At 28.8% G+C, this 17,310-nt stretch overlaps 1 protein-coding gene across 1 annotated transcript in view; it reads right to left on the reverse strand.

The window, feature by feature from the left end:
• The window catches only part of LOC135962012 (hemicentin-1-like), a 201,783-nt gene that overhangs the window by 44,714 nt on the left and 139,759 nt on the right, over nt 1–17,310 (reverse strand). The window contains exons 2-3 of the mRNA XM_065513735.1: nt 4,092–4,215; nt 119–242 (exon numbers count right to left, since the gene is read on the reverse strand). Coding sequence (XP_065369807.1) covers nt 119–242; nt 4,092–4,215 — 248 coding nt within the window. The remainder of the gene's footprint in view (nt 1–118; nt 243–4,091; nt 4,216–17,310) is intronic.

Genomic DNA, 17,310 nt, shown 5'->3' on the forward strand with positions numbered 1-17,310 from the left:
ATATAATGAAATGTTTTTGTGTAATAGCAAAAAAGTTTAATTTGTTCATTGTTCGTTTTTATTTTTTTTTTCACTTTTTAATTAAATTATTTTTATATTTTTCCTTTTTATATATTACCTGCACAGGATTTAAAATCAATTCAGCTGGCTCACGATGTGTATGAAATACAGCACGATCTTCTAAAACTTCTTCATCACGCCAGTGTGACGGTGTCCCCGCATGGGCACCACGTGTATCATAACTAATTTTAGATGGTGGGTTTTGTTTTTTTTTTTTGCAAAATATTTGAAAATATGGAATAGAATGAAAAAATAGTTATTTAGTAAAATGCTGTTGTTAATAAATATAGTTAAGAGCACAAAGGTTGTTAGAGTTTGATGTATTCTGTAGTTTTTAACAATGTGTAACTGGTGGGAACATTCTTTGTTTTATGTGTTATACGAAAAATATTTGAAAATAAATAGGAATTTTTTTATACCCTACACCACCATAGTGGGGAGGGTATAATGCATTTGTGCAGATGTTTGTAACGTCCAAAAATATTAGTCTAACACCCTCCTTAAAGTATACCGATCGACTTAGAATCACTTTCTGAGTCGATTAAATGTCCGTCCGTCCATCTGGCTGGCTGTCCATGTATACCTTGTGCGCAGAGTACAGGTCGCATTTTTAAAGATATTTCGATAAAATTTGGTACATATTATTTTTTCGGCCAAAGTACCAATCCTATTGAAACTGGCTGAAATCGGTCGATTATTTCACCTAGCCCCCATACAAATGTCCTTCCGAAATTGAACTTTATCGGTCATAAATGTTTTATAAGTTTTATATATATAAAATACATGTCACCAAATTTTGTTACGATCGGTCCATAATTAGTCATAGGTCCTATATAGACCTGCTTCCGAAAATCACTTTAGCGTGCATAAATCGCTTAAAAATGTTGGTATACACACAAAATTCAACATAGTTAACTTTCATGGTGATCGGTCTATAATTGGTCATAGCTCCCATATAAGGCCCACTTCCGAAAATCCCTCAAAAATATATATTATTGAAATTTTAAAAGAAAAGTGTTTTTGCTCTTTTACTTAGTGTAGGGAAAGTATGGTCGGTCAAGCCCGACCATATAATATTCTTACATGTTTTTCTTTGAAAAAGTTGCCTTTTAATAAATAGTTTTATTTTTACTCTACATAAAAAGTAATTTTTGAAAATGTAATTCTTGAAAAAGTATTTTTTTAAAAAGTATAATTATCATTATAAAAAGTACATTTAGCAAAAGTACTCTTTTTAAAAGTACCTTTCAAAACTAACACATTTAAGAAGCAGCATTTCAAATGAACTACCTTTATTAAATGTTTCAAAAATTTTAAAAGCACTTCTTCGAATAGTACCCTAAAGAGTACTTTTTCAAAAGGTTATTTTTTAAATAGAACTTTTTCAAAAAGTTACGTTTGAAAAGTTTCCCTTTTCCATTTTAAATATGATTCTTTTAGAAAGAATTCTTTTAAAACTACATTTTAAAATGTAGCTGCATAAAAATTGTTCTTTTAAAATATACGGTGTATAAAATAGTGGTTTTAAAAAGTATTTTTTTTAAAGCAGCAATTTTAAAATTATCCAGTTCTTACTTTTTAAAAAGTTCCTTTTGAAATGTAGTTTTTATTTTTTTTTGAAAAAGTTGTCATTTTACTTTATATAAAAAGTACTTTATGAAAAGTACTTTTTTTTAATAAATATTATTATAAAAAGTACATTTAAAAAAAGTACTATTTTAAAATGTACCTTTCAAAAATAATACACTTGAAAAGCAGGATTTCAAAAAGTGTTTTTTAAAGTACCTTTATTAAATGTATCACACATTTCAAATCACTTCTTTGAAAAGTGCATTTTCAAAAAGTACCCTAATAAAGAGTACTTTTTAAAAAAGATTATCTTTTAAAACTTAGCCTTATAAAAAAAACGCATTTGAAAAAAACCCTTCTGAATAGAAAACACATTTAACCTTTAACTGTTGAGGCGTGGTAATTTTACCCTCTCTTTACATTTTTTAAAATACTCTCTCCTATTGCACTCTATCAATTAAATTCTCTTAGTATCTTCTCATATCGTGATCGTTGTTACTCAGTTGTGTTTTGGCAGAGCTAGAAATTTCACGAGTGGAGCTGCAGACATCCTGGTGTAAAAATTACCACTCGTTAGCATTTAGGTAATTTTGTGTTTGAAAATATTTTACCACCACGTCAGAGTTAGCGTAAGTATTCAGTAGAAAAAAATGTACCCCACATCGAAATTAACGTAATATTTTCATAGAATTATTATTTTGGATATTTGTTGTGTCAACTCTTACATTATTTTTCAGACTTTTTAAGAAAGCTTGCAAGGCAAATGATTTTACCACATTTGAAAAACGTGCGAGCACAGATTTTGATGAGTAAAATCCTCCAAAATGGATGACCTGTAGTTTCTACACTTGATTATTTTTGTTTATGATCTCTCTTATATCTTTAAATGTATACATTTGGCTGTTAGAAAATGTCCTTTAAGTTTTTGATTTTCTTTAAATTCTTATTTTTTTTATAAGTTTTTGATATATCGTTTTTGTTATACTAACAAGTAAGAAAGTATGGTCGGTCAAGCCCGACCATATAATACCCTACACTAAGTAAAAGAGCAAAAACATTTTTCTTTTAAAATTTCAATAATTTATATTTTTGAGTGATTTTCGGAAGTGGTCCTCATATGGGAGCTATGACCAATTATAAACCGATCACCATGAAATTAGGTCGTGTAATTTATGTCTATATTAAAGTTAACTATGTTAAATTTTGTGTGTATACCAACATTTTTAAGCGACTTATGCACGTTAAGTGATTTTCGGAAGCGGGTCTATATGGGAGCTATGACTAATTATGGACCGATCGTAACAAAATCTGGTGATATGAATTTTGTATTTGTAACTTATTTGGAGTGCAATTTGTGGAGATACATTTATAAATTTAACATTTATGACCGATAAAGTCCAATTTCGGAAGGACATTTGTATGGGGGCTAGGTGAAATAATGGACCGATTTCAGTCAGTTTTAATAGGTTTCGTCCTTGGGCTGAAAAAATAATATGTGCCTAATTTTATCGAAATATCTTCAAAATTGCGACCTGTACTCTGCACACAAGGTTTACATGGACAGCCAGCCGACCTGCCAGACGGACGGACATCGTTTAATCGACTCAGAAAGTGATTCTAAGTCGATCGGTATACTTTAAGGTGGGCGTTAGACTAATATTTTTGAGCGTTTCAAACATCTGCACAAACGCATTATACCATCCCCACTATGGTGGTGTAGGGTTTAAAAAAAAGGTTTGTGAAGTACTATTTTGTTTAAACAAATAAAAATATTTCTTGTTTTCTTTATTTATTGTAATTAAAAATGTGGTAGCGTGTTAATTTTAAAAAGCTAATAAATAAAAAATAATTTTTTTTACAAAATTTTTTTTAATAAAATTAAAATTTCACCTCGACAGTTAAAGGTTAAAAAGTACTTTTTTAAAAAGTACCCTTATAAAAAGGGTAATAACACATTTCGAAAGTGCTGTTTTAAAAAATATCCTTAAAAAAGCTGAACTTTTTAAATCTACCGTTTAAAAATTTACTCTTTTTACAGTATCGTTTATCAAAGTAGAATTTTAAAAGTGTAAAAATATTATTTTTATTTAATAGCAAATATCTCTTTAAATATTCTTCTTTAAAAAGTTTTCTTCAATAACACTATTTTACTGATAATTTCAAATACATCACTTTAAAAGATACCATTTCACTTGAAACGCACAACTATTATACTGCAGTTTAATAAAACTGCATTACAAAATCCTTTTTGTTTCAATAATTTGTTTGCAAATAGTTCACAGTAAGTTTTATTTATACTTTAATAACATAATTTTTTTCACTAAAAACCACTTTAGTGCTCTTAACTATTACAAACATTAGTCTATTTTATTGTTAGCAAACATTTTGTAGAAAATATCTTTATTTAATAATAAAAAAAAAGAATACATATACACATAGAATTTCTTTCTTTGGTTACTTACCTATATATGGGTAAATTATTTTTATACCATACAACTAAAAGTACTTTATCATCTGGTAAACTTGAGCCAACATCACATTTAATTTGAGCAGAACTATTAACCAACACACGTAGTATTTCACCATCTGCAATGAGAACAAGAGCACAGGAAAATGAACAAAAAATTTAGATGAGTTATAAATATGTATAAAGAAAAAAATATATAAAAAATATTTCTTATATAGAATAAAAATTGTTAAGTAAAATATTTCATGATACTGTTGTTGTTGTTGGCACACAAACGAACGCACGTAGAGAATGAAGGGCGTAAATCTAGAAATGGGTTGCAATACAACATAGATTGCCCCACAATGGCTTGGTATAAGTTACAGAAGAAAACAAGTGAGAGCCAAATTCAAAAAAAAACTCCTAGATTTATTATTTAGCAACAATTTTATTTATGACTTTATTCCTTAAAGCAACACAACAGCACAACACAAAAATCCCTCTACTTTTTTCTTTTTGTGTATGAATATAGAAGAAGAAACAGAATACTTACTACAAATATAGGATACTTACATACAAACTATACTTTACTCGAATAAATAAATTGAAAAAGTTAAAAAAAACAACAACAACAACAACGACGAAAGTAGAAAAAAAATGCAGAGATAAATAAAAATTGTAAAGTATTAATATTACATAAACAGTATGTGGTAAAAGTAAAAATACACCTGGGTGTAATCATATAAATATTAGGAGTTTACAGCAAAAGCCTTGGCAGAGTTATAAATTGTTTTAGAATTTTAAAAATAAAGAAAAAAAGAGAAAAAATAAATTCTTATATAAATGAAATATATAATAAATTTTAAGTAAAGTATAGGGACGAAACGACAAATGTCGATCAAAAAAATACATTTTCTGAACCACAGAAGACAAATATATGGGTAACTGAGATCTAAAGCCCCAAGTTTGTTGTAAAAAACTTATTGTATGAGAAGGTATTGCCATGTAGTTTGTTATTGTATCTCCTATATGCGAAATGAGAGTAATTTTGTTTATTCTATTTTTTGAATCATTATTCTTCTAAATTCGATAATATATGGTATATATACTTTTCCATGTCCATATCAAATTTGGAATTCTCCATAATTTCTCAAATATAGGTCAAACTTTCATATTTTTTAATAGATCAAGCAAAATAACTAAAGTATACTAATAAATCGAAGCTCTAAATTTTTTTAACACTCCGTTAGTCGCAACTGATCTGGTTGATACAGCCAAACATTTTTTTATTGTACATTTTTTAAACTCCCTAAGTTTTAAGCTATTTTTTGATAAAAATATATTTTTACTGCAATTTTAATTCTATTATTCTTTTAAATAAAATTTTCATTTAATATATGAGCCATCGCACGATTAAATACGTTTAGAATGGGACCACTAAAGATTAACGTGATAACTGAAATTTAGTGATTTTTTTGAAAAAACGTATTTACGTTTTTGTGTATATTTTGATAACTAATTGTGCAATTTTTATAAATTTGGTTAATGAAAAATGCTTGAATATTTTTTATTCTAATGAATTACTCAAAAACATTTTAGTCAGAAAGAGGATAGTTATTTGATTAGGGTTGTTTAAGGAAGGATATCTCGAAATTCATGAACTTAATTTTTGTATTTAGTTTTCATAAACATTAGTTTATACTGTTGGAAAAAACATGCCAAAAATTGGAAATGGGATTCTAATGATGTCCTCAGATATTAGATTTAGATTTGATTGTACATAGGATTTTTTTTTTAAAAAATAAGTAACAACTCATATATATTAAAGGCAACATGAGGCCGAGCGTTATCATGTTGGTATATTACGATTTCATGTCTGACCGCATATTCTGGACGTTTTTCGGCAAATGCTCGCTTCAAACGAATCAGTTGTCTTCAGTAAAAGTTCCCATGTGATGTTCTGACCAGAGTTCAGTAGCTTATAATAGATAGTATCCTCTAGCACCCAGCAAATAAAGAGCGCCATGTATATTTGGATTTGAAGTCGATGTGGGGGGTTTGGCCGGGCTTCAAGTACGATCTGTTAAGCTTTTGGTTATCATAATAGATCAGTTTTTCATCGCTAGTAATGATTCGGTGCAAAAATTATTTTCTTTTATAGCGTTCAAACATAATTTCGGATATGCAAAATCGTCTTAAAATGTCTCACGGATTTAATTCGTATGGTACCAATATTGCATACTTTGTTCTAAAGTGAAACGTATACCAGACAGAGCATTCAGCGTCGATCGAAACAAATAGTATTAGGAGGAAGCAAGATGTGGATTAGAAGATGGGTGAAGCAAAACTTCGCAACCACTTCTTTCTTAAAAAGTTTTTAGCAGGTATTGCATTATGTGGCCTAGCGTTATCGTGATGGAATATTACGATGTCATGTATGGCCGCACATTTTGGGCAAATGGTCGCTTTAAACGAATCTGTTGCGATCGGTACAGGTTCCACTGGTTGGACTGGCCTGATTTCAGAAGCTCATAATGGATATTTGGCTTTTATGTCGATTCGGGGAGTTTGGCCGGGCTTCAAATATGATCTCTTACGCTTCGGATTATGGCAATCGATCAGTTCTTCATCGCAAATAATGATTCGGTGCAAAATTGATTTTCTCCTAAAGAGTTCAAACATCATTTCGGACATGCAAAATCGTCTTTCAAGGTCTCTTGGTTTCAATTGGTACGTTACCCAATTTCCCTGCTTTTGAATGAATCTTGATGTTTTGAAATTTCTGCTTGAGTGGCTTCCAATGATTTTTCGAGCTCCTGTTCAGTTTGACACCAATCTCTATTAAGCAGTGCCTCCAATTCTTGGTCTCCAAACTGTTTTGGCTGGCATGGTCGATCATTGTCGTCCGTTTCAAAATCACCACTTCTAAGCCAAACAAACCATCTCTCGTACGTTGAAAAAGTTGGAAAACATTCACCATAAGCTTTGATGAGCCTTCAAATTAAAGAAATAAAATATATGACGCTTTGTAGGCACAAAATTCGACATTTTTGAAGAAAAAAAAACCTAATGTTCAATATCTAAGTGAAAATAAATGATAGATCAAAAAACTACGCCGTTCAGAAGGCGTATCTTCTGTAAATATCGAATTTTTAAGTCATTGGTATATTAATTACTATCATAAACTGATATTGTTGAGTGGCAGCGGCTAGGAATCGAATCCAGACTGCAAACAACAAAACATGCTAGGCAGGCTAACCAAGTAACCTACATAGATATGCCTAAAAATGTATTTAACGTTTTTTGATTATTCTTCGAAATATTAGCAAGTTTTACTAAATGTTTATTATCTCGTCAAAGAATTTTAAAATCATTGTCCCATTCCGAATTATATGTTGTTAACCATAATAATTTTTATAATTGGAAGATACGTTTTTTTTGAGATATCCTTTGCAGAAGGACATATTTTTGGTTAAATATCCTGTGTTCAAAAGAAAAGGATTTTTAGGGAAGTATGTTGAAACTAGGCTACTCTCATATCACTATGAGACCAATATTGTAAAACTTGGATAGGTAGTTAAGAAGGTTCATTCAATTGAGATTTGACGAGTCTGCTTTTACATACAGCAAGTTTACTGGAATCAAGTCTCTTCGATTCCCTTTCCAACAAGACTGTGTTCAATTTTGTATGTCAATATCTAATAGACGCCATAGTAAAAATGAGATAACAAAAGAGAATTGAAGAGACTTGCCAGTACAAGCAAGTGTGTAACCCTCCTCTTTCTTCTTGCCTCTCTCTTCTATAAACTCAAACTTGCACTGTGTAAAAGCAGACAAAGATAATTTTAAATTTTTAAGCAACTCCAAATTGTCTATTACCTGTGTACAAAGTTTTATCAAATTTGGAACAAGGCATCGTCGAAAATATTTGAGATATAACTGTTTTCATAGTTATGACAAAATCTTAAGCCCTGTTTATTATAAAATGTCTATAATTCGATTTTACAAATATTTTCTTTACCCACTGTAATATCGTATAGATATTCTAGATTTTTTTTACCGTATTGGGCATAAGAAACAATTTGGCTCAATTGATTTTATATTCAATTTTTTTTTATTTTTCAAAAAGTAAGAAAAAGGAAAAGAACCTTTCAATTTTTAGCAATTGTTGTTAAGCTGGTATATTGTCTTGCATGTATATGTATATATAAGAATATGTGTAAAAATAAGCTTATACATACATACCCTACAAATTTATATATACCCTGCAGTTCATTCAACTAGTTCCATTAAGTTTGATAGCTACTAAGAACCTACACTAGAGAATTTTCAAACCACACGCAATGTTACTGAATAGTGTATTTAGCATGGGGATGTCATAGCAAGATGCCGATAGCCAGACTCCAGACTCTGCATAACACTTCACTATTAAATTCAATAGTACAAATAGTCCAGCATTTGAGAAAAAATTAAAAAAAAACTATTTTTTAGAGAGTGGCCTTAAACTCTCTCTTTTTATAGTAAAATGCCTTAGTTACTAAACCACAGAGCTCGTATTTGAACTGCTCTCTATTTGGTACTAATAATTGCATGTGAGTCTACTCTCAATTTTTGCATTTTCTGCATCATCAGTGAGTACCAAAATACCAACGGCCACATTCAGCATTACATGTGGCCAATGAAGTGGTATATTTAATTTTACTTGAATCTATTTTCAAAAACTTAAGAAGAATATCTAACTACTGCTTGTTACTGAATACGCTGCAGAAATGTACTGAAAATTTAGCACTTTAGCAGCCACAGCGAACTAGTTTGTTGAACAAATAGTAATATAGCTAGTATAAGGTTTCCAATTGATACTTTTCAAACTACTGGGTACTTACATAGAGTAGTTTGTAATATTATTAAATATTAAGTTCAATTGAACAACATTACAGTACTGTATTGCACAAAAACAACCTATAACAAATAATTGCTTACTATATGCAGCAGTAGCAGCAACAACTGTACAACATATTCAATTTGAAAATGTAAGAGGGAAAAACAACTACAACATATACCAGATAAAATAACAAACAATAATAGAACAACAACAAAAAAACACAAAAAACTGCAACAACAAATCAAGTTTAAATTTTTAATAAATAGAAATTGTAACAAGGGATGTATTCGGAACAGCATTGACTGACTGTGTAGAGGTTATATCAGTTCAAAGTGTTATTGATATTGATTGTGTTCAAATTGTAAAACACAGGTTTTATATTGTTCGAAACACAATAAAATAAATTAATTTTAGGAAAATTGATTTTTAGGAAATTCAAAGAGGCAAGACACTGCAGGTTCTTAGTTTGGAATATTGTAATTACACAGTGCAACATTTTTGAAGTCATGGAGTGCAAGTTCTTCGATGTACTTATCGAAACTAATAAAATCCCATTTGGGCTTTGCTAGATTTTGCTGCTCTTCGGATTTTATGGCCTCCTGTATATTTTGGCTAAAACTTGATTTTTTCGAAAAACTTGGAATTTTTCTCAAGGGTAAATCTCGGAAACTAATTGGAATTTTGGTTTCCTGTCTTTAGTACAATTGTAGTTAAATACTATTAGAATAAAACTACACCATTTCCAATTGTATTTCAGAAATTTCTAATTGTATTTCAGAAATTTCTAATTATATTTCAGAAAATTCCAATTGAAGTTCAGAAATTTCCAATTATATTTCAGAATTTTCCATTTATATTTCAGAATTTTCCAATTATATTTCAGAAATTTCCAATTATATTTCAGAATTTTCCATTTATATTTCAGAATTTTCCAATTATATTTCAGAAATTTCCATTTATATTTCAGAAATTTCTAATTGTATTTCAGAAATTTCCAATTGTATTTCAGAATTTTCCAATTGTATTTCAGAAATTTCCATTTGTATTTCAGAATTTTTAATTTATACTTAAAAAGTTTCTAATTGTATTTCAGAATTTTCCAATTGTATTTCAGAAATTTCCATTTGTATTTCAGAAAATTCTAATAGCAATACAAAAGAAAATTTCTGAAATACAAATAGAAATTTCTGAAATACAATTGGAAAATTCTGAAATACAATTAGAAATTTCTGAAATATAAATGGAAATTTCTGAAATATAATTGGAAAATTCTAAAATATAATTGGAATATTCTGAAATATAATTGGAAAATTCTGAAATATAAATTTCTTAAATATAATTGGAAAATTCTGAAATATAAATGGAAAATTCTGAAATATAATTGGAAATTTCTGAAATTCAATTGGAATTTTCTGAAATATAATTAGAAATTTCTGAAATACAATTGGAAATGGTGTAGAAAACAAATTAACCCGAAAAAACTGAATCTAGTGCCTCGGATTGTCGGAAACTTTTTAGTTCTTATATCTTTTATTACAATTTTTGGCCCATAGCTGCCAAACTGTGGGAAATCCAGTAAAGTAATCTACAAATACCTTATGATATAATTCATAATTCCTCAGAACATTATAATACTGAGATGCACTAAATGCTGTAATCGAAGGCGTTCTAGAAAATAATCCTTTACAGACAGAAGAAGCAAAGAAATTGGTAAAAACGATGCTCAATTACTTTCGATTTCATGACATTAAAATTATATTTCCTGCATCACCAGTTTGATGACTTCTTACACCAATTGCACAACGAATCGGACGAACAAGAACAAGGATTTGTTGGTGGAATCGTAATTTATCCCAATATGAAGAGAAAGGCGCGAAGAATGATACATTTGAAGGACACACTGCTAATGAATGTGATATCAAGCTCAGATGGTGCGTAAAATTCAGTGGATATTGATTAATTAAATTTTTTTTTGGCTTTAAAAACTGTTTTCATAGATTTCTTGAAATTTCGATGTAAAATACAGCTGGAAAATGTAAAAAAACACTTTTTCCAGTATTCTAATGTTCTGAAAACTTATGAAGAAATATTTTTTCTGAAGATCATTTCACTGAATTTCCCATAGTTTGGCAGCTATGAGCCAAAAATGGTGAAAAAAAAATGGGAAATTTCCTCTCCTAAAACCAAAAACTTGAAATCGCCCACGTTCTGCAAAACCTTGTTCAACTAGTAGCTACTAAAAATTTTAATGAATTTTAATTTGTTATAAAGCAAATAATAGAATAAAGAAAATTTAGATTATTTCTTTTTTTATCTTTCATACCTTAAAATTGGCAAAGAAGCCATTTATACTTGACTTTATTATGGTTTCGCAAATTCTTTTAATTGCAATATACTCCAAACTAATACGAAAGTTGTTTTTTTTAGCAATATGCCAATGCGTCTAGTCGTGAAAAATAATCAAATTAAAAACTTATGAAAGAGAGTATGAAAAATAACGAACATTTTTTTAAAAATTACTTTAAATTTATAAATCGCAAGGACTGCTTACACTTCATTCCTAATTACTTTCCTAAATCCCAACCACTAAGATTGGAAAAGTATATTTTTCAAACTTAGTAGATTTCATATGTCTAACGTTTAGGCCCCATCTTAATGTTGTGTGGAAAACCACACAAAAATTTTTTTTTTCTATTTTCATGAAATTTACTTTACTTATCCTTCCTCATCAATTTAACACAGAAAATTGATTAATTTATTTAAAAAAATGTTGATAACAAGATTTTGAAAAAGTTACGTTTCTTACCCTGATGTGTTGTTATCCACACAGATGTATTTTATTTGTATGTATTTTAAAAAATGTAACAATAAATATGTTATTGATCGTTTTTTTTATATTTCGAACGTTTATGCTCAACTTACTCTTGTGTGGAAAACCACACAAAATTAAAATTATTTTTTTTATAAAGTTACAAAATAAGATAATTTTGTATGTTTTTGTGGAAATATTGATGATTTTTTTCAGCAAATAGATTTTACAGAGATGAAGAGAGGTAAATTTAGTGGTGTTTAGGAATGAAAGCTGTTATTTTAACTATGAATAGCTTTCATTCACGGACAGATTAATTTATTTATAATTTCTTTGGATGATTGGATTGGATTCTCGTAATATAAGGAGTTTGTATTTCAGACATGCTGGACCGTCAATATATTTTCGCTGATTGTTTGCTTGTGGCCATGAAAATGTAAGCGAGCGTGTGATATTTAAAAAAAAATTAAAGCAGAGTTTGAAGTTTTAATTGTTTATTTACAATTTCATTCATTTAACCAATATTTTGTCAAAAATTTCATTCTCTATTTTGAATAGTTTGTTTTACTGAAAGTCAGAGTGATTTACCACTGTGAAATTGACTAAAAATTAAATTGTGTGAAATACAACACATAAGGGAAAACAACGTAAGTTAAGATTCAGACATTCTAAATTAATGTACAGACATTAAATTAGTATTTCTACTCTGCGTTTCATACGCAATTATAAATTCTTCCCACATCCTCCTACACTGTTATCGAATTATCTTTATAAGATGGATAATTTTTAAAAACTAAGACCCAATTAGAGCATTATCTATCCTATCATCACATAGTATTAGACCAATTATAATTTTCTGAAAGCTTTGCAGTAAATTATTCATACAATTTGCTGGTGAGATAATAAATTTAGAGTCCTATATAGCAAACAGTGATAAAGCTATAAATTTAAATATATATCAATTGTTTTTTCTTATATTGCTCTTAAATTAATACCATACTCCAACTTAAAATATAATTTAATTAATTACCACAACAAACAAATCTAAAAGAAAAAAAATAGTCATTTAAATCCACCGCACTTATTTTAATGGTATTGACAAAAAACACACAAACCTAATCTATTTACAACAAAAATTAATTTAATTATAAATATTGATTACCCATGTAAAAAAGCCAGCTTTTCGAAACCAATAATTAATATTAAAAAACAAAAAAAATGTTCCCCTATTTCATGTGATACTTACTACTGACAACATTTATCTAAATAAATATAAAAAAACAAAACAGCTAATTTTGTTTAGAACTCAACACAGCAACCATTGATTTCATTACACTTGTCATGTTGGGTATAATGATTGATTAACAAAATTATCATATATAATCTTGAAAACAATTAACTAAATTAATAATAAAAAAAAGTATGTTTCTCTATAAAGTACCTACTTTGAACAAAAAGCAGGAGTTATAGAGACAGGGATGAGAAAAGCCAATCATAAAAACACGTAATTATGTCAGAACTTGTCGCATGTCAGTTACGATATACTATACAGACATAAAACAGCTGGCTTAAATGAAGTAATGTATGTAGGAGAAGTATATAAATATAGTTATAGCAGCAATATGAGGTTTAACCCATATGAAGCATATAATGTATGACTATAGCAGTTTGATATGAACGGCAAAATTTCGATGAAAAATAAAAATTTATTTTTTTTAGCTGGAATTTCCATAAAGAATTTTTTTAAATTAATATTTGCATAATCTGTGTTTGTTCACCCTCAACTCGTCCTTGTGTGGGAAACCACACAAAATTAATCTTTCTTATACCCTTTAAAAAAAAAGTTTGTGCATAAATTTGGCACAGTAAACTCATAAATAGAATATTTAGAGGAGATAAACTCATTCTACGCTGATGTGTGGTTTACCACACATATGTAAAATTAGTTTTTTACCTGGAATTTCCATCAAGAAATATTTTAAAATTAATATATCCTGTTTTTGTTAACCCTCAACTTACCCTTGTGTGGGAAACCACACAAAATTTCATATAGCCTTTAAAAAAATTGTTTGTGCATAAATTTATTAACTCATTAACAGAATATTTTTTGATAGCGAAATATTTAGAAAGTGACATTGTTTACGCGTTGTGTGGTTTTCCACACATATGGAAATTTATTTTTTTTACCTGGAATTTCCATCAAGAAATATTTTAAAATTAATATTTGTATATCCACTTTTTGTTAACCCTCAATTTACCCTTGTGTGGGAAACCACACAAAAGTCTTTAATATAGCCTATGAAAACATTATTTGTATATAAATTTATCACGCATTAATAGAATATTTGTTTGATAATGAGATATTCAAAAAGTGACGTTGTTTACGCTGTTGTGGGGTTTTCCACACATATGCAATTTTTATGTATTTTGCACTAGGAACTGTATTTCAAAAAATAGTTTGTCCATAAATTTAGCATAGTAAACTCGTTAGTAAATTTATATGAATATTTAGTTTTTTTCCTGGAATTTCCACCAAGAAATATTTTAAAATTAATATTTGTATATCTGTTTTTGGTAGTCCTCAACTGACCCTTGTGTGGGAAACCGCACAAAAAAATTCTTTCATATAGCCTTTGAAAAAATGGTTTTGTGCATAAATGTATCACGCCTTAATATAATATTTGTTTGATAATGAGATGTTTAAAAAATTTACTCTGTTGTGTGGTTTTCCACACATATGTAATTTCTATGTATTTTGCACTAGGAACAGTATTTCTTGTCCGCAAATGTGTCTTTTATGCCAGAAATGTATTTTAAGCTCATTCATAACCGAAAGGTTAGCGTAGAACGTGTCAAAGATAAGCCAATTGGATGTAGCAGATACAAATAAATAGTTATTGATGATAAATCATGATTCACAAAATATATTGCTAGTGGCGAATATGTAGGCAGATCGTATGTGTGGAAATCCACACACCACATTAAGTTATGTAACATTTGTTGAGCATGAGATTATCACCCACATTTCTTAATGGGTTAATCAACAACTAACATTTGTGCAAAAAAAAAAATATAAAAATCATGACTGACTGAATCAAACAAAACTAAACTTAACTACACAGCACAACAAACGCCAAAAGTAAAAGAAATACTGGTAGAAGAAGTAGAGTGAAGAAAAAAAGTTAAATTAATTAGACTGCTTAGCTGTCAAAATAAGCAAGTGGCATTAAGTACTCAACAGAAATAAAAAAGAAAAAAAAAAACTGGTAAAGAAGAAAAGAATCAGCAGAAGTAGAATATGGAAAAATGATATGAGTCACGATGGAAACCAAGCGATACGAGTATAAAGAAGAAATTAAATATAAAAGTGAATTTTCATAAAAGTACTAAACAACACAACTTTATCAACATACGTTTGTGGCAAAAAGAAAACTATAATTCTACAGAGAAAGGTCTTTAGAAAGGATAAGCAAAATGCAAAAACAATAACTTTTTATGTAAAATAAACATTTTTCTGATGCATCTATTTTACACAGAAAATGCATTAACTTATTCAGCCATATTGAAGAAGATTTTTTAAACAGTAACGTTTATTTCCCCTGGTGTGTAGTTTCTCACACAGATGTGGCTTCAACAATATGTTAAACATCATAAATCCCTATAGGAAAACCCTTTATATTGTCCCTTACATAAAGCACTCACTGTTCCATTTATATTAAAACACAAAATTCCCAGTGTTTAATTAAGAAACAAAGTAGAAATAAAAAAGTTGAATTGCATGAATTGCAACTTAACAAGTGAGTGTAGAAAACTCACAACAAAAACTATATTAGAGTACTTTGGTTAAGTTTTCGTTGCCATGTAGGGTGAAAGAAACTAGGAGAAATAAAACTCTAAACTATAATTTTACAAAAGTTTTGCTTTTGAACACTTTTACAAGTAACACCACATAGTATATGAAATTATGAAACTCATAGTTAAACTATTTATAAATATGTTCATATGTATATGAATTATGTGTGAGAAATGTAGAAACTTGTGCATTAAGTGTCAAGACAATAGAACAGTTTTGAAATAAAAAATAATGGTTTTTTTATAACTTTAATGAATTGTCAGAAAAAAAAGCAGTGCAGTAGTAATTAATATATTTTTGAAAAACTAATGCAGTGAACATTTTTAAATTTTTTACTTTGATTAATATAGGAGGGGTATGTAATTTGTAAGTTTTAGTTTCCTTTTAACGCTATACAGATTTTGTGTTAAAGATAATAATTTCAAATTAAAGAGAATCTCATTAAAAACTTCCTATATTTAAATTTAAATAAAACCGGTAACCCCCATTAACACGAACTCTGGTTATGCGTTAACTAATAGTTATACTGTCGGTTAAAATTATTTTTGTATGAAAACTGTCAGTATAACTATTAGTTAATACATAACCAGCCTTTGTGTTACTGGGGGTATGAGATATATAAAAAAACACAAATCTTATATTTTTATGTAAACAAAATTGAAAAAGAGTTTTTTTTGGAAAATTTGAAACAAAAAAATTTTATTTCGAAATTTTTTTTAAATTCTTTTTAGTAAAAAAAATTTATGCAAACAAAAATTTTGTTGTTAAAAAAAAAAATTCGGGTTATAAAATATTTTTACCGATTTTGACCCATTGTGCATAGGCCTTATATACATCGCTGCAATGCTTTTTGAAATATCTATCATTAGATATCCATATTGTCTATATTAATTACTTAGTAATCCAGATATAGATCAAAAATAGGCCAAAAATCGAGGTTTTCCCGGTCTCAGCCATATCTCAGCCATTTGTGGGTCGATTTGGTCGATTTTAAATAGCAACCGAGCCGGAAGAATTCCCGATGTATTGATGTATCATTCATGTTTGTAAGTTATTTGGGGGCTACCGAAAGTTGATTTCAACATACAGACGGACATGGCTATATCGACTTCACTATTTATAACGATCCAGAATATATATACTTTGTGGGGTCGCAAATGAAAAATGTAGAAATTGCAAACGGAATGACAAACTTATTTGCCAATTTTGCCACTCATGTTGAAGTGTATTAAAAGTGTGTATGAGATATAATCAACATATTTTATTGGTTTGAAAGGCCTATCGGTTTTTCATCAGAAATGTTTAATTTTCCAAGACTCTGACGCATAAATCAGGCTGAATTTGATGATGTCATGTCATATGTTGCCTCTGAAGGCCTCGGTGATTTGTAGCTTATTTGAGTAGACCTGCAATTTAAGAAACCTCACAAGAAAAAGTCCATCGGGTCTAATTGTGTAGAGTGAAAACAAATCACCAAAATTACTTTCTTTTCATACATAAGGAGTGAGATCGAAAAAAGCTTAACAAACATAAATATTAATAAAAAAGAGACCACTAAACCTACAGTTTTGGTTTTTTTTTATTTGCTTGAAATTATTATTACAACTTACAAAAAATATTAATTTTTTATTTCTAATCAATAGTGATGAATTCAAGAACCCTTTTTCATAAACCCTTCCATTAAGGTTATT

Source organism: Calliphora vicina, chromosome 1, assembly GCF_958450345.1.
Source record: "Calliphora vicina chromosome 1, idCalVici1.1, whole genome shotgun sequence".
Taxonomy (NCBI): Eukaryota; Metazoa; Arthropoda; class Insecta; order Diptera; family Calliphoridae; genus Calliphora; species Calliphora vicina.